At 44.4% G+C, this 20,254-nt stretch overlaps 1 protein-coding gene across 3 annotated transcripts; it reads right to left on the reverse strand.

Moving 5' to 3' along the window:
- Nucleotides 1–147: 147 nt before the first annotated feature.
- On the reverse strand, nt 148–14,461 carry PRDX1 (peroxiredoxin 1). Of its 3 annotated transcripts, none has more exons than XM_082687338.1 (6): nt 14,251–14,461; nt 11,948–12,064; nt 8,168–8,321; nt 7,690–7,812; nt 6,597–6,727; nt 148–887 (listed from the first exon to the last, which is right to left on the reverse strand). In XM_082687338.1, the coding sequence occupies exons 2-6, from the start codon at nt 12,051–12,053 to the stop codon at nt 802–804; spliced, it is 600 nt and encodes a 199-aa protein (XP_082543464.1). In that variant the 5' UTR covers nt 12,054–12,064; nt 14,251–14,461; the 3' UTR covers nt 148–801. The 3 variants fall into 3 exon arrangements, with proteins under 3 accessions (XP_082543464.1, XP_082543465.1, XP_082543466.1); XM_082687339.1 differs by lacking the exon at nt 14,251–14,461 and adding an exon at nt 14,109–14,242; XM_082687340.1 differs by lacking the exon at nt 14,251–14,461 and adding an exon at nt 13,861–14,028.
- Nucleotides 14,462–20,254: the final 5,793 nt, after the last annotated feature.

Consider the following 20,254-nt stretch of genomic DNA (forward strand, 5'->3'; position numbering starts at 1 on the left):
AGGCCAAGCGTCACATACAGCACTCCCAATAGTATGAAAGTAAATGTCCCAAATCTTATTGAGGCCTCACTTCCTAAAGCCTCTAATTTATTCTTTAACCCATAAAACATATTGCAATGCTTTAGCCAACGTAGCTGCAGGTTTGGGTTTTGTTTTTTTAAGATTTTATTTATTTGACAAACAAAGATCATGAATAGATAGGCAGGCAGAGAGAGAAGGAAGCAGGCTCCCCGTTGAGCAGAGAGCCTGATGCGGGGCTTGATCCCAGGACCCTGGGATCATGACCTGAGCTGAAGGCAGAGGCTTTAACCCACTGAGCCACCCAGGTGCCCCATGCCCGCAGGTCTTGCTTTCTTCCCCCAGATATAGTGAAAATATTACCACTTGGGTTCAGTTCCATTTCCTGCATTTTCCCCTGCCCCCCCATAATTTTGATTCTGAAGCTCTCACCCTCATTTTCTCCTAAAAAAAGGGAAAGCAGAGCATAAATTCCTCTCCAAATCAAGTTAGTAGCACCCCCCCATGAAGAATCAAACACAGTCTCAGTTCAAGTTTAATAGAAACAACAGAAGATCAGAAGTGTTGCCCTCCTACTGTACATCACAGTTGGCCTGCCCTGTAACACAGTTCAGGCCATTCTCTCCAGAGAAGGCAGGCTGGACTCCCCAACCCCTGCAGGAAAGGCCTGTCCCACATCTGCACAAAGTCTAAAGTCTTGTGTTTTAAGCATTAACAATAGTACAAAAGAGATTTTGTTTTCATGGCCACCCACTACAGCCCATCCCTAAAATGGCCCGGCGCTCACTTCTGCTTAGAGAAATACTCTTTGCTCTTCTGGACATCAGGCTTGATGGTATCACTGCCAGGCTTCCAGCCAGCTGGGCACACTGCAAGAGAGAAGTACTGTTAATAACCTGCTCAATCATGAGCTCCACCTTCCTCCCATGAACAAATGGGAGACAAAGGGCTCAATACCAAATCTGATACCTTAAGAGGCTAGACTGAACATACCAGAACCAGGAAGCCTATGCTACAGTCTGAAATCATTCCAGCCTTTCAGTGCAAGCCTAACTATAAACATGTAATTTAATCCTCACCACAGCCCTAATAGTATTAGGGCTAACATAGCCCAACTATGTTAAATAAATAAACCTTAATTTATTCATGTAAAACACCTGAAATAATTTTTTTTTATTTACTTATTTGACAGAGATCACATGTACGCAGAGAGGCAGGCAGAGAGAGAGGAAGAAGCAGGCTCCCTGCTGAGCAAGAGCCCCATGCAGGGCTCGATTCCAGGACCCTGGGATCATGACCTGAGCCCAAGGCAGAGGCTTTAACCCACTGAGCCACCCAGGCACCCCAAGCACCTGATATTTAAAAGGCAAGTAACAGCTTCGATTTTATGCCTTGTTCTAGAAATAATCTGTCTGAAGTATCATGACAAAGCAATGTAAGATTTGTCAGTGGGGTGCCTAGGTGGCTCAGTCGTTAAGCCTCCGTCTTTGGCTCAGGTCATGATCCCAGGATCCTTGGACTGAGCCTGCTTCTCCCTCTCCTCCTGCTTGTGTTCCTCCTCTTTTGCTGTGTCTCCATCGAAAAGTAAACTCTTTTAAAGGAAAAATAAACAGTATACAGTGGGTGCATAGGCATTTAGTTTCATGTATGCTTCACACATGTTTTTTAAAATCCTTCAATGCGAATGCAAGCTGATGCAACCACTTTGGAAAACAGCACGGAGGTTCCTCAAAAAGTTGAAAACAGAGCTACCCTGCAACCCAGCAATCGAACTATTTACCCTAAAGATACAAATGTGGTAATCCAAAGGGGCATGTACACCTGAATGTTTAGAGCAGCAATGTCCACAATAGCCCAACTATGTTAAGAACCTATCCCATCAACAGATGAATGGATAAAGATGATGTGGTGTGTGGATACACACACACAATGGAATACTATGCAGCCATCAAAAGAAAGGAAATCTTGCCTTTTGCAACCATGTGGATTGAACTAGAGGGTTATTATGCTGAACAAAATCAATCAATCAGAGAAAAGACAATTATCATATGATCCCCTGATATCAAGAATTTGAGAAGCCAAGTGGGGGTTTGAGGGGCTGGAGAAGAAAAAATTAAACAACATGGATAGGGAGGGAGACAAACCATGAGACTTTTTTTTTTTAATAAGATTTCTTTTTAAAATTTATTTATTTGACAAACAGATCACAAGCAGGCAGAGTTGCAGGCAGAGCGTGGGAGGAGGAAGCAGGCTCTCCACTGAGCACAGAGAGCCCAATGCAGGGCTCGACTCCAAGACCCTGAGGTTACCCGAGCCGAAGGCAGAGGCCTTAACCCACTTAGCCATCCCCACACTCCCCAAGAGACTCTTGTGTTAATCTCACAACTGAGGGTTGCTGGGGGGAGTAAGGGAAGGGTTGGTTGGGTTATGGGCATTGGGAGGGTATATGCTATGGCTGAGTGCTGTGAAGTGTATAAACCTGGCGATTATCCCTGGGGCTAATAATACGTTTTATGTTAATAAAAAATTTTAAATTATATTGGGGGGGGATGACTCTTGAATGCTCTTCAACAAATGTTGCTAGGACCAGCTGGATTTCCACAAGCAGAAGAATGAAGGTGGACCCCTACTTCACACCGTCTACAAAAAATTAACTCAAGGGTGCCTGCGTGGCTCACTCTGTTGAGCAGCCAACTCCCAGTTTCAGCTCAGGTCATGATCTCACGTGTCGGGACACCCGCCACGGGCCCCCCAGCAGTGGTCTCCTTGAGATCCTAGCTGCCTCTGTCCTACCTCTACCCCCACCTCCCCCCCGCCCGTTTATTTATAAATAAATAAACCTTTAAAAAAAAAAAAAAAACTTCATGGAGCACCTGGGTGGCTCAGTTGGTTAAGTGGCTGCCTCCAGCTCAGGTCATGATCCCAGGGTTCAGGAATTGAGCATAGCTTTTAAATGCTCCCTACTCAGTGGGGAGTCTGCTTATCCCTCTCCCTTTGCCCCTTTCCCCTCCACCAGGGATCTTAAACAAAATTTTTAAAAAGTTAACAGTTAAAAATAAAAATACAATTAGTTTACGTGCCATTTATCAGTAACAAGACCGAGAAGACCCACACTTGTTTCACTCATACCCAGCAGCAGTGTTTTGTTTTGTTTTCAGAATCAGTATGGAGGCCAGAAGAAATAGTTGAGTCCCACATAATCAGCTTTCAAATACAACTGAAATACCATGACTCTCCAAGGAGAAAATGGCATCACTCACAGTAACCTCAGTAGGAGAACCTCCAACACAGAAAGCCCTAAACTATTTTTTTCAACATTACCTAAAAAAAAAAAATGGTTATGAATTTGGATCCCAATTTCAACATTTACTATGAGTTAATTCTATGTTTAAGTACTGGCTTTTCCATCTTTGAAATAAAATGTAGACTCTTCATTATATGGAACAAACTGAGGGTTACGGGGGGGGGGGGGGCACGGGCATGTGTTAAATGGTTGATGGGTGTTAAGGAGATCACTTGTGAGACCACCAGTATCTTCTAAGTGATGAAATCACTAAATTCTACACCTGAAACTAATTATTACTCTATCTGGTATCTAAATAAAAACTTGGAAAGTTAACAGGAAATGTAGGAAATACAAATACACAAATGAAACAATCATTATGGGAGCACCTGGGTGGCTCAGTTGGTTAAGCGAGGGCCTTCAGCTCAGGTCATGATCCTGGAGTCCCAACATCAAGTACGTACCTAGCTCCCGGCTCCGTGGGAGTCTGCTTCTCCGTGACCCTCCCCCCTTCTCATGCTCCCCCCACCAAAATAAATTTTTAAAAAATTATGTTGTACACCTAAAAACTGATGCTGTAGTTGTTAATACCTCAATAAAAATTGGCATGTAGAATAAATAATACATGCAGAGGGGTGTCTGGGTGGCTCAGTCAGTTAATTGTCTGCCTTTGGCTCAGATCATCCCAGGGTCCTGGGATCGAGGCCCGCATCGGGCTCCATGTTCAGCAGAGGGCCTGCTTCTCCCTCTCCCTGCTGCTCTGCCTACTTGTACTATCTCCCTGTCAAGTAAGTAAAATTTTTTTTAAAAAGTACTTCCGTATGCCTGTATTCACAGGCTCTCAAGCATTAACTTCATATAAACCATAAAGGCTGCACACAAAGCTGTACCTGTTCTAGTGGGATGGGGAGCTGAAGAAAACAAGAGTCTGAAGAAGCAAGCTTCGGAGTTATGAAAGCGGATTCGAGTCTAGGCTACATGCAGGTGCTACGAAAGGTCTTTGTGCCATTCCCTCACTCCTTGTCTTTGTGCTGAATCTCATCCCCCACCAGGGGGCAGTGTCAGGAGCCATCTGCTCCTTCAATGCGCTAAGGTAAAGCCCACACTCTCTACAAAGGGTGCCTAAGGATATCACTCACTAATCCCTATTAGCCTCCAACTCTAGCAAAACCATCACTTTCAGGTCCCCCAAGCAGACACCACTAATTCAGACTCTTAACAACTTCCTTGTTCTGTATCCTAATAGGAGAGAGGACATGGGCCTTAGAAAACTAGTCTGAACGATTTATCACCTAGAGAAAGAAAATGAGATGCAGTAAGGCAAATTCATCCAAGTACATCTACATACTTCATCTTACCTCAGTAGCACTTGATCACAACTATTTTGTCCCCAATTGCATCGAGCTTGGGAGGTTATGGGGTTCAAGATCTCCACTCCCCCATTTACCCAGCACTTAACAGCCTCATGACCTAAGTCCTTAAAAACTAAACTAAGGGGGCACCTGGGTGGCTCAGGTCATGATCTCAGGGTCCTGGGACTGAGGCCCGCATCAGGCTCTCTGCTCAGCAGAGCCTGCTTCCTCCTCTCTCTCTGCCTGCCTCTCTGCCTACTTGTGATCTCTGTCTGTCAAATACATAAATAAAATCTTAAAAAAAAAAAAAAAAAAAACCTAAACTATGTCTTTTAAGGTAAGGTTATCTCAGTCCAGCAACAACTATATACCAATGGGGGGAGGAGGTCAAAAAGCTACAGCCTTACTAACTCAAAAGCTGAGATCAAGTAGTTTATTATTTTATCACAAAACAATGAAAATATGAGGAAAATACTAGTGCTCCAGAATAAGAAAAAGGTGGCCTACACTCCAACAAACGCTAGATAAAAAACTCTCAAGTTCAAACTCCTTAGTAATGTGTACATTTTAGAAGAACAAATTTATAAAAGAAACATGATCTTTTATCCTCAAACACCTAGAGAACCTAGATATTTCATCTCCAAACATCCTAGCCCTAACTTCTCAAAAAAATTTTACATGGGGGCACCTGGGTGGCTCAGTTGGTTAAGCAACTGCCTTTGGCTCAGGTCGTGATCCCGAAGTCTCGGGATAGAGTCCCATCATCAGGCTCCCTGCTGGGGAGGGAGTCTGCTTCTCTCTGACCTATCTCCTCTCATGCACTCTCTCTCCCCCAAATAAATAAACAAAATCTCTAAAAATAATAATAAAATAATAACTGCCTTTAAAAAAAAAAAAAAAACTTACATGGAGCACCTGGGTGGCTCAGTTGTTAAGTGTCTGCTTCCTTTGGCTCCGGTCATGATCCCAGCATCCTGGGATGGAGCCCCACATCGGACTCTCTGCTCAGCAGGGAGCCTGCTTCCCCCCCTCCCTCTTCTCCACCTCTCTGCTACTTGTGATCTCTTGTCAAATAAATAAAATCTTAAAAAAAAATTTTTTTTTTACATAAACTTACATAATATGGTTATTTCCAGATTTTAAGGACCACAGTTGGTTAAGCAGCTTTCGGCTCAGGTCATGATCCCAGCGTCCTGGGATCGAGTCCCACATCGGGCTCCTTGCTCCGCAGGGAGCCTGCTTCTCCCTCTGCCTCTGCCTGCCATTCTGTGTGCCTGTGCTCGCTCTCTCTCCCTCTCTGTCTCTCTGATGAATAAATAAAATCTTTAAATAAATAAATAAATAAATAAATAAATAAAATCTTAAAAAAATAATTTAAAAACCTACTGGCACCTGGGTGGCTCCATCCATTGCCTGTCTGCTGTCATGGTCCCAGCACCCTGCTCAATCAAGCCCCAAGTCGTCTGGCTCCCAGCTTGGCAGGGAACCTGCCTGCTTCTCCCTCACCTACCCATTCACGTGGTCTCTGTCTCTCTCTCTCAAATAAATCTTAAGTAAAAAACTAATAAAATGAATATGGATCACAGGGATTAAAGCTCTTCTCCCAATAAACACTAGTCAAGAATGGCATGCCCGATCTATGAAATTCTCCCATCTTTTGTTTTCTTTTATACACATCTAGGAGTATCCTCCTACACTCCTTTAGTAAGTTAAAAGCTGCAGCAGTGAATCTAAATGAGCAGGGCAGAAGCAGGGACAATACAGCTGGAACAAACAGCCTTTATATAGTTCCCTCCCCGGGGTTTTCCATTTTACCTCACCCTACAACCCACTACAGTTTCTTTATAGACATGCTTTCATTTCGTAGACATTGTTCTGCCATCTATCCTATTCTACCACAATTCTGTTGTCTGTTGTCAAAGTCACCAGGTAGATTGGCTTACCTTCCCCATGCTTGTCAGTAAACTGGAAGGCCTGAACCAGTCGCAGAGTCTCATCCACAGAGCGGCCAACAGGTAGGTCATTTACAGTGATCTGCCTAAGGATGCCTTTATCATCAATGATAAAGAGGCCCCTGGGAAGAAAAGATTAAAGGTTTGAGGGACATGCAGTACAGGTTTAGAAACTACTTTGTTAGAACAAAGATGCAGTGGGAATGAAAATGTGCTGGCCTCCCAGACTTGCACTGACTTTGTCTTCCTACATAAAGAATGAAACAAGGAGTACCTGGCTGGCTCAGTCAGAAGGTGTGACTCTTGGATCTTGGGAGTTGTGGGTTAGAGCCCCACACTGGGTGTAGAGGGAGGGAGGCAGAGGACGAGGAAGAGAGAAAAGGAAAGAAAATGAATGAAATGAGATCATCATCCTGTATGTTTTATTATACATCGTGATGGGGGTGGCTGACTAGCTCAGTCAGCGAAATGTGCAACTCGTATCTCAGGGTATCTAAAGTACAGAGAGAAATTTTAAAAGTATTTAAGGGACGCCTGGGTGGCTCAGTGGGTTAAAGCCTCTGCCTTCAGCTCACGTCATGATCTCAGAGAGTCCTGGGATCAAGCCCCACATTGGGCTCTCTGCTCAGAAGGGAGCCTGCTTCCTCCTTTCTCTCTCTGCCTGCCTCTCTGCCTACTTGTAATCTCTTGTCAAATAAATAAATAAAATCTTTTAAAAATTTAAAAAATAAAAAAAGTATTTAAAAAATAAACAAACAGGGTGCCTGGGTGGTTCAGTCAATTAAGTGTCTGCCTTCAGCTCAGGTCATAATCCCAGGATCCTGGGATCAACCCCCATCAGGCTCCCTGCTCCATGGGGAGCCTGCCTCTCCCTCTCCCATCCCCCCCCCCCCCACTTTGTACTCTCTGGCTCTATCCCTATCAAACAAATAAAAATCTTATTAAAAAAAAAAGAAAGAAAACAAACCACACACACAACAATGAAAGGAGCAGAGTCTACAGATCAGGGCCCTACCTTTCTCCAAATGTCCCTCAAGTCAATCAGGTAGTTTTGATGAAATGTCAGCCCCTGGCAGGCATATACCTGAACGAGATGCCTTCATCAGCCTTTAAGACTCCATAGTCCTGAGCAATGGTACGCTTGGGGTCTGATACCAAGGGAATGTTCATAGGTCCCAGTCCTCCTTGTTTCTTGGGTGTGTTGATCCTAAAGCAAAAAGCACATATACAATCACATTCACTCAAACTCTTGTGTAGTTTGTTACCTATTCCCTCCCTCTTTTAGCATTCCTAATCTTACTTCCCCCCAAAGACCAAACTTTTCCTGAGGAAATGGAGTGCCTAAAGATAGTTAAGGTCACCAGAGTACACTCAAATGCAACCCAAGCTGCTGCTCCTCGCAGCCCGGTAGTAAGAGAGCAAAAAGAGGAAGTCAGAGCCTTTGCAATCTCTTCCATCAGAAGCCAGAAGACAATACTTCAGCAAGTCTACTGTCAAAAACCCCCCACTTCCAGCTGCTACTTACTTCAAAGTTTACAGGCAAAATCGACCAAGAAATTTACCATGCCAGGTGACAGAAATGAGAATCCACAGAAGCACCAATCACTTGACAGTTGAGTTTCTTAAATTCTTCTGCTCTGTCACTGAAAGCAATGATCTCCGTGGGACACACAAAGGTGAAGTCAAGAGGGTAAAAGAAGAACACAACATATTTTCCTAGGGGGAAGGAAAGAACCACAAGTTTGCCTTTGAAACACACTTCCTTACTTTAAAAAAAAAAAAAAACAAAGGGGTACCAGGTGGGAGTACATGGCTCTGTGGGGGAGGGAGTGGGAAGTAGAAGGAAGGGGAGACAGTATCTTAACCAGACTCCACACCCAGCACAAAGCTCAACATGGGGCTCCATCTCACAATCCTGTAATCACAACCTGATCTGAAATCAAAAGTCATGCTTAACCAATATGCCCCTGATAATTCTTTATCTTGGAGTTCTGAGCTTAAGCACCATGGTAGGTTTAGAAATTACTTAAAATCTTGGGGCACCTGGGTGGCTCGGTAAGTAAAAGCCTCTGCCTTCCACTCAAGTCATGATCTCAGAGTCCTGGGGTCGAGTCCCACACATCAGGCTCTCTGCTCAGCAAGGAGCCTGCTTCCCCTTCTCTCTCTGCCTGCCTCTCTGCCTACTTGTGATCTGTCAAATAAATGAAATCTTTTTTTTTTTTTAAGATTTTATTTATTTATTTGACAGAGAGAGATCACAAGCAGGCAGACAGGCAGGCAGAGAGAGGGAGAGGAGGAAGCAGGCTCCCCGCAGAGCAGAGAGCTGGATGCGGGACTCGATCCCAGGACCCCGAGATCATGACCTGAGCGGAAGGCAGCGGCTTAATCCAATGAGCCACCCAGGTGCCCCAAATAAATGAAATCTTTAAAAAAATAAAATAAAATAAAATAAATTACTGAAAATCTTGAAGCACCCTGATGGCTCAATGTGTTGAGCAACCAACTCCTGGACTTCAGGTCATGATTTCAAGGTGGACTCATCCCAGAGAAGAGGGTCCAGAGATTCTTCCCCTCCTCCCTCCCTCTCACAGGCAAGCATACTCTTGCTCTTAAATCAATCTTTTGGGGCGCCCAGGTGGCTCAGTGGGTTAAGCCTCGGCCTTTGGCTCAGGTCATGAACTTAGGGTCCTGGGATCCAGCCCCACATCGGGCTCTCTGCTCAGCAGGGAGCTTGCTTCCCCCCCACTTCTCTACTTGTGATGTCAAATACACAAATAAAATCTTTTTTTTTTTTTTAAGATTTTATTTATTTATTTGACAGACAGAGATCACAGGTAGGCAGAGAGGCAGGCAGAGAGGGGAGGAAGCAGGCTCCCTGCGAAGCAGAGAGCCCGATGTGGGGCTCAATCCCAGGACCCTGGGATCACGACCTGAGTCGAAGGCAGAGGCTTTAACCCACTGAGCCACCCAGGCACCCCTACAAATAAAATCTTTTTAAAAAATAAATAAATAATAAAAAGTTAAAAAGTTAAGGGGCGCCTCAGTAGCTCAGTGGGTTGGGCCTCTGCCTTCAGGTCGGGTCATGGTCTCGGGGTCCTGGGATCCAGCGCGCTGCTCAGCGGGGAGCCTGCTTCCCCCCTTCTCTCTGCTTGCTGTTCCGTCTATTTGTAATCTCTGTCAAATAATAAAATATTTTTTAAAAATTAAAAACTTAAGATCTTAAAAAAAACACAAAAACAAAACTCAAGACCACGGTTGCCTGGGTTGGACTCAGTAAGGTAAGTTTCTGCCTTCGGCTCAGATCATGATCCCAAGGTCCTGAATCTATCCCAAATCGGGCTCCCTCCTCAGTGGAGAGTCTCTCTCCCTCTCCTCCTATTCTTGCTCTATCTCCCTCTCTTTTTCAAATAAATAAAATCTTTTTTTTTTTTTTAATTTTATTTATTTATTTGAGAGACAGTGAGAGAGAGCACGAGCGAGGAGAAGTTCAGAGAGAGAAGCAGACTCCTCTCCCCGTGGAGCCGGGAGCCCAATGCGGGACTCGATCCCAGGACTCCAGGATCATGACCTGAGCAGAAGGCAGTCGATGGTAGGCAAACTGCCAAATGCCTAGACGCAACTCAAAGGTTTCCTAGCAGCTACTTCTGGAACTTCTTGTGGTAGGAAAACCTGCATGAAAAGACTTTCTTTAAGTTCTAAGCTTTATTTTCCTGCCTCCCCATTAGCTGTCAATTGTAAGATGAACACTGTTCAGTATGATTTTTATCTCTAGATAGTTAAAATTAGTAAACACCAAGTTCTCCACTAAAGGAAAGCCAAAACCTAGGATGAGATTACCTACTAGTAATCAGAAAGAGCTCAATTGCTTTAAGTCTGTGCTGCAAGTCATTCAGACCAAAAAAGAAGAAACCGGGGCTTTTGGCACTTCTTCCACAATGAACCACAGTAACTGTGGACACAAGGTTTAAGTCATCATCTAAATCACCATAAACCGGAGCACCTGGGTGGCTCAGTGGGTTAAGCCGCTGCCTTCGGCTTGGGTCATGATCTCAGGGTCCTGGGATCGAGTCCCACATCGGGCTCTCTCCTCAACGGGGAGCTTGCTTCCCTCTCTCTCTGCCTGCCTCTCTGCCTACTTGTGATCTGTCTCTGTCACAAAAATCAATAAAATCTTTTAATAAATAAATCACCATAAACCTGTTCCTAAAAAGCCTAACTGGAAAAAAAAATTTCTTGAGGCAAAGTCCTAGTAAGGTGTAAAAAGACCTCTAGTTTAAATTTTGCTGAAGTTACTCAGATTACCAGTGGAAGTAGATCTTCAACCAGCCAAGCAGCCACTCACCACAACTAATAGGCTGAGTATTTTGAAAGAGTTCCAAATATTCACTGGTTTCCAGGCAGCAAGTCAGAATAAGCTGCTCCTTTTGACATTTACTGTGAAAACCAGAATCACTAGCAACTCACTCATCTAAACCTCTCCAGGGCTTTACCTAACAAGCACCATGAAGCCTCAGCAGGTCAAGCCCTAGAGGACAAAGAACAGCTCCTTCTAAACCTCGTGCCTTTACCCTTGGGCCAGGGTCACCTCCCTGTGGTGCTACCTTGTTTGCCATTAGCTTCCCTCCATAGGGCCCCTCTTAACTGCTTCTCATTCCAAACAAGTGTGATGTGTTAGGAAACCTTAGTCACATGTTCTACCCAAAAGCTGAGTCCAGGAACTAATTACTACACCAGTAAAAAAGGTATACTTTACACCCGAGATTCAGGTTTGCACTTCAAGGAATCTCCATGTACCAACTACCCCAAAATACCCCTGCTGTTCCAGGACTGCAAAAACAAAGGAATACCTTCATCAGAACTGACCAAGTGTCTGCATTAAACTTTAACAGGGAAGAGAACTGTCCCAAATGCAACATCAACTCTTCTCCTGGGGCTAAGTGTCAAGGGAATGTGCCTAAGCCTCTGCCTAATGATACAGCAGCTCAGACATAGAGGTTTCATAAACTTGAACACCAAAGGCTTGAGCTTTCAATGACATAACAAGAATACCCCAGAACAGTAATATAATTGAGAAGTTCTAAGAAATAAATTAAGATTGTATGTCCAGGCATAATGAAGTATGGGCTTTTTCCAGAAGCAGTCTGACTCTAGAGTATCTATCAGTGACCACAGTTGGTAATCACTACTTCATCAGGAAGGCACAGCCTTCCTACCCTAAGACTGTGACCTACGTAGGATATATAAATCATTTTACAATCAAGTCTAACTGAGATACAGAATCTAATGAGCCATCCTAGATTGTAAAAATTCCATTTTTACTAACCTACTGTTATTACTCTTACCTTTGTAGTCAGATAGGCTGAGGTCTTTGAACTGGCCATCTGGCATAACAGCCGTGGCTTTGAAGTTGGGGGCAGGATGCCCAATTTTGGCATTTCCTGAAGACATCTTGCTATTGGCTAGAAAATATGAAAGAGGAAGTGAATTGGAAACAAGCCTTACTTATTCTTCTACGTAACACCCTTCTTCAACTTAGAGACTTAGCTGTGGAATGATAGAAAAAGATTTGTCCAGTTACCTTAGTATACACATTAATTTTTATATGGGTATGAGGCATAAACTGAGCTTTCCAACTTCTGAAACAAAGATCAGACACTAAAGGAGCATGTGGGTGGCTCAGGCTTTTCAGCACCCTTGACTTTTTTTAAGATTTTATTTATTCAACAGAGATAGCCAAGTAGGCAGAGGTGCAGGGCAAGTAGGCTCCCTGCTGAGCAATCCCAGGACCCTGAGACAGGATACCAAGATCCTGAGACCATGACCTGAGCAGCAGTCAGAGGCTTAATCCACTGAGCCACCCAGCAGCCCCAGCATCCCGGAGTTTTGATTTGGGCTGGGTTCGTAATCTTAGGTCTGAGATTACAGTTGTGATTCTCTCTTCCACTCCCATATTCCTCCCCTCTTCCCCTTCATTCTCAGGGTCACAATCTCAAAATAAAAAATGTATTTCTGAATATTAGCTTTTGTTTTCACTGAAAAACAGCAATTTTTTAAAACATAAGTAACCTCTACTTTCTTTACTATCAAATGTGAAAAAGCATTTTCCTTTATTTTCATTACACAGAAAGCAGCACAGAGTAAGATTCAGCCTCAAACTTGAGCTGAGCCCAAACAAACATTGCCACGAAAAGAAGGTCTGATTTCTAAAGTTGCCATGCCATGTTGCCCTTTCCCTAGAGTGCACCTTCATCTGCCTTCATAATTCAGGAAACACCCTTCACCTTTCTCCAGGTCCATCTGCCAGAAACCAAAACCACCCTAAAGCCCATCCAACTTTTCAAGACACAAAACCAGGATTCTGGCATCTGCTCAATTACAAAACCTTAGCAGTTGTGTTTAAGCTCTAGCAGTACTTTCAAAACGGGTTTCTGCCAGGATTCTGGATCAACAGTAAATAGAACAAGAAGTCTATTTATTGCTGGGGAGCCTGGCCGGCTCAGCTGGTGGAACATGTGACTTTGATCTCAGGGTTATGGGTTCCAGCCCCAGGTTGGGTTGAGAGATTACTTAAAAACAACAAAAAAATCCTTACGGTAAGGGGGGTAATAAAAACTAAAATACGTACTGCTAAAAAAGCAATGCTACACTGGATTCACTCAGGTCAACATAAAGACAGGGAGTTAAGATCTAAACCACTAATCCATCAGTTTTAAGACCCAAGAAGCTAGTCTTCCATGTTCCGGTTTTCTTTGGTACATAATACTACAACCAAAAAAATCGTCGTAATCATCGATTATTACAGAACTTTCTACTGCTTAACACCTTTAACAGGCCCAAAACACTAGTACATCATGCTGCAATTTGGGGACCAAATGTATAAAGTGTGACCGTAACATAAACCACCTTTTAATCCAGGTGGTCCCCACGTCCACTGAAGTCCGACTCAGCAGGATAAAAGCCGTTGGACCTCAAGCCGGTGTGGGCCTCGGTGGACCAGCCCGTAACTTTCATGGCTAAAGCCACACACCCCCAAAACCGACTTCAGGTTCCCTTCCCGCCGCTCCCATTATCGACCCCATCTCAACATTTCGTAAAGTACAAAAGGAAAAAAAAAAAAAAAAACGCAGTCTTCACAGACGGATTTGGAATCACCACAATCCCTACTCCGCAAACACACACAAAAAAATAAAGCCAGAAAAGGGCACAGCATTTGAAACTCATCTAGCCAAAGGTCCGGACCAGCAACAGCCTTCACCTCTACCACACGTCGGGCGGGTAGCCTCAGGTCAGTTTCCAAGTCCATTCTAGAAGCTTCCCGAACCGGCCCGGAAGATTAACTAAGGAGAGCCCACCACTACCCCAAGTCTGCCCGGCCGCCACGCCAAACCAATAAGCGAGCGCCCTGTGCTCGGGTTGCGGGGGGAGGAGGAAAACTCGAGCCGACGTTATGGTTTAAACTGGTCCCCGCGTCCGTAAGGGAGGCCGCCAGGAGGGTGCGCATACCGCCTAACCACTCTCGAGCGTCAGACCTCACCCAGCCACCTCCCCCGTCCCCAGCACCCAAGGGGAGCAGGGTGGTAGGGTGGGAACCCAGAACAATGAGAAAGAAAAATACAACGACAGCCGTAAGAGAAAACTTTCTCACCCGCTCTACGAACAAAAGCTCCGAAGACAAGGCAGGAAGAAGACGCGTGAGACGTGCGCGGGGCGCTGCCTTTATAGCCTGTAGGGCTCTCGCGAGAGTCAGAGAGGGCCGGGGGTGCAGGAGGAGGAGAGAGGAGGGGGTTCTGGTCCGAGCCCCGCCCCGAGCCATCGCGCCCCGCCAGAGTGACTCAGCACTTTCCCTCCCTGTGGGCGGGCTCAGGCACGGAAGACGTGGATACCCCTGCGTGGTGCCAACAGTTGGGGTCAGAGGGCCCAGGGCGTCCATCTCCAAAACCAACCGCCTCGGTTAATCTAGCAATGTCTGTGGGAGGCCCCCTGTTTGTCCTCCCCTCAAGGCCCAGACCAGGGTAATGGCCCTGTTGCTCCACCGAGGATCACGTCTAATCCACACCACAACCACTGAAACTATCCAAGCATTTCTCAAATACACCACCCAGATCCCCGCAGCCTTTACCCGAGTGCTGTCTCAGTACTTAGACAACCTCCCTCATTATTCTGATTTACAGGATTGCAGCTTTCCTTCTCCCACCCCACTATTTCCAAAGCTGCTGGGGGGGGGGGGGGGGCGTATTTCTGAAATCTGTTCGTTTCACTCTTCTGGTTTGTGGTTTAAAAAATTGGGGCTCTGTAGTCAGTTTCCTGATTTAAAACTCAATGTCATTGTATGTGTGGCCTTCAGGCAAGAGCTTTTTACTCCTCTCACCTGTAAAATGGGAATACTGTTAATTCTTCAGGATCATCTTTGTTGATTACTTAGCACAATTCTGAGTTAGAAAAGTTAACTTTTCTTGCTCCTAGGTTGATTTTAACACAGAACAATGCGCTGCTGTTTCAAGACTTCAGGCTTTTGTTCAAATATGAAGAATCTGATCCCTCCTAGTTGGCCTAGAGAAAATGTCTTTGAAGACTCAGCTGAAACATTACTTCCTCTGAAACTGTTCCTGACCATGGTTCATCCCCAGAATTCCTCTGAAGCTATTCTGGCTTTTGCTCATCCCAGAATTTGTGCCCCTAAATATCCTATATTGCCAGAAGCTCTACAAAATAGGTCTTAAGCTATTCTACATGTTTATATGCCTACCTCTTCTTACTAGACTGACTTTCTGGAAAGTAAGGTTTGGGTTACACCCATCTCTGTGTCCCCAAGACACAACAAAGCACCTGATACAAAAAAGGAGTATGGGGGCACCTGGGTGGCTCAGTGGGTTAAAGCCTCTGCCTCTGGCTCAGGTTATGATCCCAGAGTCCTGGGATCCACCTGGCACTGGGCTCTCTGCAGAGCAGGAAGTCTGCTTCTCCCTCTCCTACTCCCCCTGCTTGTGTTCCCTCTCTTATGGTCTCTCCCCCTGTCAAATAAATAAATAAAATCTTTTAAAAAAGAAATAAAAATAGGGGTGCCTGGGTGGCTCAGTGAGTTAAGCTGCTGCCTTCGGCTCAGGTCATGTTCTCAGGGTCCTGGGATCGAGACCCACATCGGGCTCTCTGCTCAGCTGGGAGCCTGCTTCCCTCTATCTCTCTGTCTCTCTGCCTGCCTCTCTGCCTACTTGTGATCTCTGTCTGTCAAATAAATAAATAAAATCTTAAAAAAAAATAAAAAATAAAAATAAATAAATGAGAACATGCTGCGTCATGATGGCTGAGCATCTCAAAATTTTTTGGCATTTATCATCCTATCTAGCAATATAAGTCATTTTTTGTTTGTTTTTTTTCCTTCTCTGCCTGAGCTGAACAAGTATTTGGCCATTATTCATTTCCTTCTAGAGGCAGCAGGGGAAATGTAGAAGTTCAGAGCTTAATAGTGGATGGTTATTGCTATGGGCAGGTGAAACCAATGACACATAGCCCTATTTCAGCCACAAAAAAATTACCATGTGCCAGTCCCCTGGGGCACTTGGGCTTATTTTCTCATTCAAAAACCAAGAGAGTTCTCCTGGCCCAAGGAAATCTTAACAGCCTATCCTAATCCCAAGGAAATAAAAAACTGAAATACCAGGACAGAGTTCTGAAAAGATAAGAAATCTGTTGCACACTTGTGGTCTAAGTAAGTGATTGTGGAATCTCTTTCCTCAGAGAACACCAAAGACTTGGAAATGGGAGCAAGGGGATCTTTCTTTTTTATCCTTCTATAGGAACTAGTATCTACCTATATGTCTAGGTTTAAACATATATTTGTCCTTCCTTGTTTGTTTGTTTGAAGATTTTATTTATTTATTTGACAAAGAGACACAGCAAGAGAGGGAACACAAGCAGCAGAGTGAAAGAGGGAAAAGCAGACTTCCAGCCCAGCACGGAGCCTGATGCAAAGGGACCCAGGGATCATGACCTGAACCTAAGGCAGCTACTTGACAACTGAGCCACCCACAAGCTCCTGTCCTTCCTTGTTTAGCAGTAGTCTGGGAAGGATTTTACCTGTTCTGCTTATCTGTAGAGTACCAGAACCTAGCACAGTAACTGGCCTAGGAAGCATGCTTAATTAATTTTGGAATGTACTTAGGATTTTTGAGAGGTGAAGTTAACTTATTTGAACTATTTTTTTTTAAGATTATTTATTTATTTGACAGACAGAGATGACAAGTAGGTAGAGAGGCAGGCAGAGAGAGAGAGAAGGGCTCCCCGCCGAGCAGAGAGCCCGACTTGGGGCTCCATCCCAGGACCCTGGGATCATGACGTGAGCCGAAGACAAAGGCTTTTTTTTTTTTTAATATTTTATTTATTTATTTGACAGACAGAGATCACAAGCAGGTAGAAAGGGAGGCAGAGAGAGAGAGGAGGAAGCAGGCTCCCTGCTGAGCAGAGAGCCCAATATGGGGCTCAATCCCAGGACCCCTAGGATCATGACCTGAGCCAAAGGCAGAGGCTTTAACCCACTGAATCACCCAGGCGCCCGTGGGTTTGTTTTGTTTTGTTTTGTTTTGTTTTTTTAAGATTTTATTATTTATTTGAGAGAGAGAGAAAACAAGCGTGAAGAGGGACAGAGGGAGAAGGACAAGAAGGCTCCCCACTGAGCATGACATGGGCTCGATCCCAGGACCTAGGGATCATGACCTGAGCCGAAAGCAGATGTTTAACCAACTAAGCCACCCAGGCACCCCGGTCTGAACCATGTTTTAGGAAAACGATTCTAGCAACTATGTGATAGGTAAAATAATGACTGGGAGGCAAGTAGAGACTGATTGGGAGGCTAATTCAATGGTCCAGATAAGAGAAGTCTCAGAACTGTAATGTGACATTAGCAAGATGGCAAGAAGGAAAGAAAAAATATCTCTACAGGCCTTAGTAATGGATTTAAGGCAAGAAAAAAGAGGAAGTTCAATCTGATTCCTTGGTTTCTTTCTTTCTTTCTTTCTTTTTTGTAAGATTTTATTTGACAGAGAGAGACAGCAAGAGAGGGAATACAAGCGGAGGGAGTGGGAGAGGGAGAAGCAGGCTTCCTGCCAAGCAGGGAGCCCAATGAGAGGCTCAATCTCAGAACCCCTAGGATCATGATCTGAATCAAAGGTGGCAGACGCTTAACGATTGACCCACCCAGGCGCCCCGATTCTTTGGTTTCTTATCTTGGTAACAAAGGAGTAATGTCAGTCACCAGAGACCTAGAAAACACTGGAGGGGAAGTAGGCTTGAGGTTTAAAAATAATGACAAACATTTATTGAATACAGTTTTACAGCTGAAGTACCAAAGAATGTAATTGTCAAAAATCAGGTGTTGGGCCAGAGGCCATCCTCACAGCAGCATCATCATGTAGTACAATATGCCAATGTGACGTTTATATAGACTATAAAATGTAAACGGTACTTATTGGAGTTGTGCAATACTGTGGTCTAGCCGGTCTGTATGTCATGAGTTCACACTATTACTTACTGATTCCTTTCTTAACGGAGAAGGTAAGCAGTTTGGTAAACAGCACTGAAATGCTCTTTAGACATCCAGGTTATTGGTGTCCAGAGATCACTCCTAGAGACACAGATTGGAGAATCAGCAGCATAGAGGTTTGGTCACATGTTTATTGTTCTAGTTACAGGAGATCTGTACTTTGCTAGACATATAAAGATGAATAAGGCACCATCTATTCAGGTACTTTGAAGGATCACTAAAGAGTAAAGAAGAAGAGTAAGGGGCACTTGGGTGGCTCAGTGGGTTAAAGCCTCTGCCTTCGGCTCAGGTCATGATCCCAGGGTCTTGGGATGAGCCCCACATGGGGCTCTCTGCTCAGCAGGGAGCCTGCCTCCTCCTCTCTCTCTGCCTGCCTCTCTACGTACCTGTGATCTTTGTCTGTCAAATAAATAAATAAAATCTTAAAAAAAAAAAAAAAGAACAATGAAAGATGAGTTCAAGCAGAGAAAACAGCAAAAGCAGTAGGAGACAATATAATGTATTTGGGGTAGTACAAAAAGTTCACTTGTAGTATAATGTAAATTCCAAAGACTAGAATATAGAGACAAAAAACGTGGATTAGTTATGATGTATCCCATAAGCCAGGCTAAGGAGTTCAACTTTTATCCAGCAGGTAAATTTAAAATATAAGTATAGAAAGAAATTCAGAGGGTTTTTTTTTTTAAGATTTTATTTATTTGTTTGAAAGAGAGAGAGACAAAGATAGTGACAGAGAGCACAAGTGAGATGCATAAGCATGAGCGGGAAGGAGAGGAAGAAGTAGGCTCTCTGCTGAGCAGGGAGCCCGATGCAGGGTTCAATGCCAGGACCCTGAAATCATCACCTAAGCCAAAGGCAGATGCTCAACCAACCGAGCCACGCAGGCACCCAAGAAATTCAGAGTTTTAAATATTGGGTCATATTATTGGGTTGTATTATTGATCTTTCTGGCAGTTGCAAAGTGAATAGATTTAAGGTACCAAGAAAATGTGGGAAAGGGAAATAAATAAGGAAGCTATTGCCATGACCAGGGAAAAGAGGTAGAGAGCCTGAACGAAGGCCATAGTGACCATGAAAGAAGGGATTAATGGCAATTTTCAAAATCTAAGCATCAAATAAAGAAACTTAAAGCCCTGCCTTCAACTAGGGTGGTGATCTCAGGGTTCTGGGATGGAGCCCTGCATCAGGCTCTCTGCTCAATGGGGAGCCTGCTTCCCTCTTCTCTCTGCCTGCCTCTCTGCCTACTTGTGTCTCTGTCAAATAAATAAATAAAATCTTGAAAAAAAAAAAAAGAGAGAGAGGGGCGCCTGGGTGGCTCAGTGGATTAAGCCGCTGCCTTCGGCTCAGGTCATGATCTCAGTGTCCTGGGATCTAGCCCCGCATCGGGCTCTCTGCTCAGCGGGGAGCCTGCTTCCCCCTCTGTCTCTGCCTGCCTCTCTGCCTACTTGTGATCTCTCTCTCTCTCTCTGTCAAATAAAATAAATAAAATCTTAAAAAAAAAAAAAAGAGAGAGAGAGAGAGCAGTCAAGGATAAGTCCCAGGGAAATTAGGCAAAGTGTGGTACAACTCACAGACATGAAGTGAAACAGTTTGGAGGAGATGATAAAAATCCAACTTTGGGGCATATTGAATTTAGGATTCCAAGGGGGAGATGGTCAGTAGGAAGCTGGAAATGTGGAAACTTGTTCATCAATACTTAGCAGCATGCTCCTTATCACGATTGGTACAATAGATATCTGTTAAATAAATTATATTTATTTATATTATATTTTTTCACATCACTCACAGTATCAGGGGTATTACTTAAATCAGGGGTATTACTGTGGAAGTAAATGAAATCCTGTAGAGGACGGTAACCAAGACCAGGACCTCAGAGAATTTCTATTAGAGTAGGAAGAAGGACAAAAGCAATTAAAGGCAACTCAAAAAGAATAGCATCTTGTGGGGCACCTGGGCGTCTGCCTTCAGCTCAGGTCATGGTCCTGGGGTCCTGGGATTGAGCCCCCAGTTGGGAGGGGGGGGGGTCTCGCTCAGCGGGGAGCCTGCTTCTTCCTCGCTCTGCCTGCCTCTCTGCCTACTTGTGATCTCTGTCTGTCAAAGAAATAAATAAAAT

This window comes from Mustela nivalis (assembly GCF_964662115.1).
Source record: "Mustela nivalis genome assembly, chromosome: 10".
In the NCBI taxonomy this organism is placed as follows: Eukaryota; Metazoa; Chordata; class Mammalia; order Carnivora; family Mustelidae; genus Mustela; species Mustela nivalis.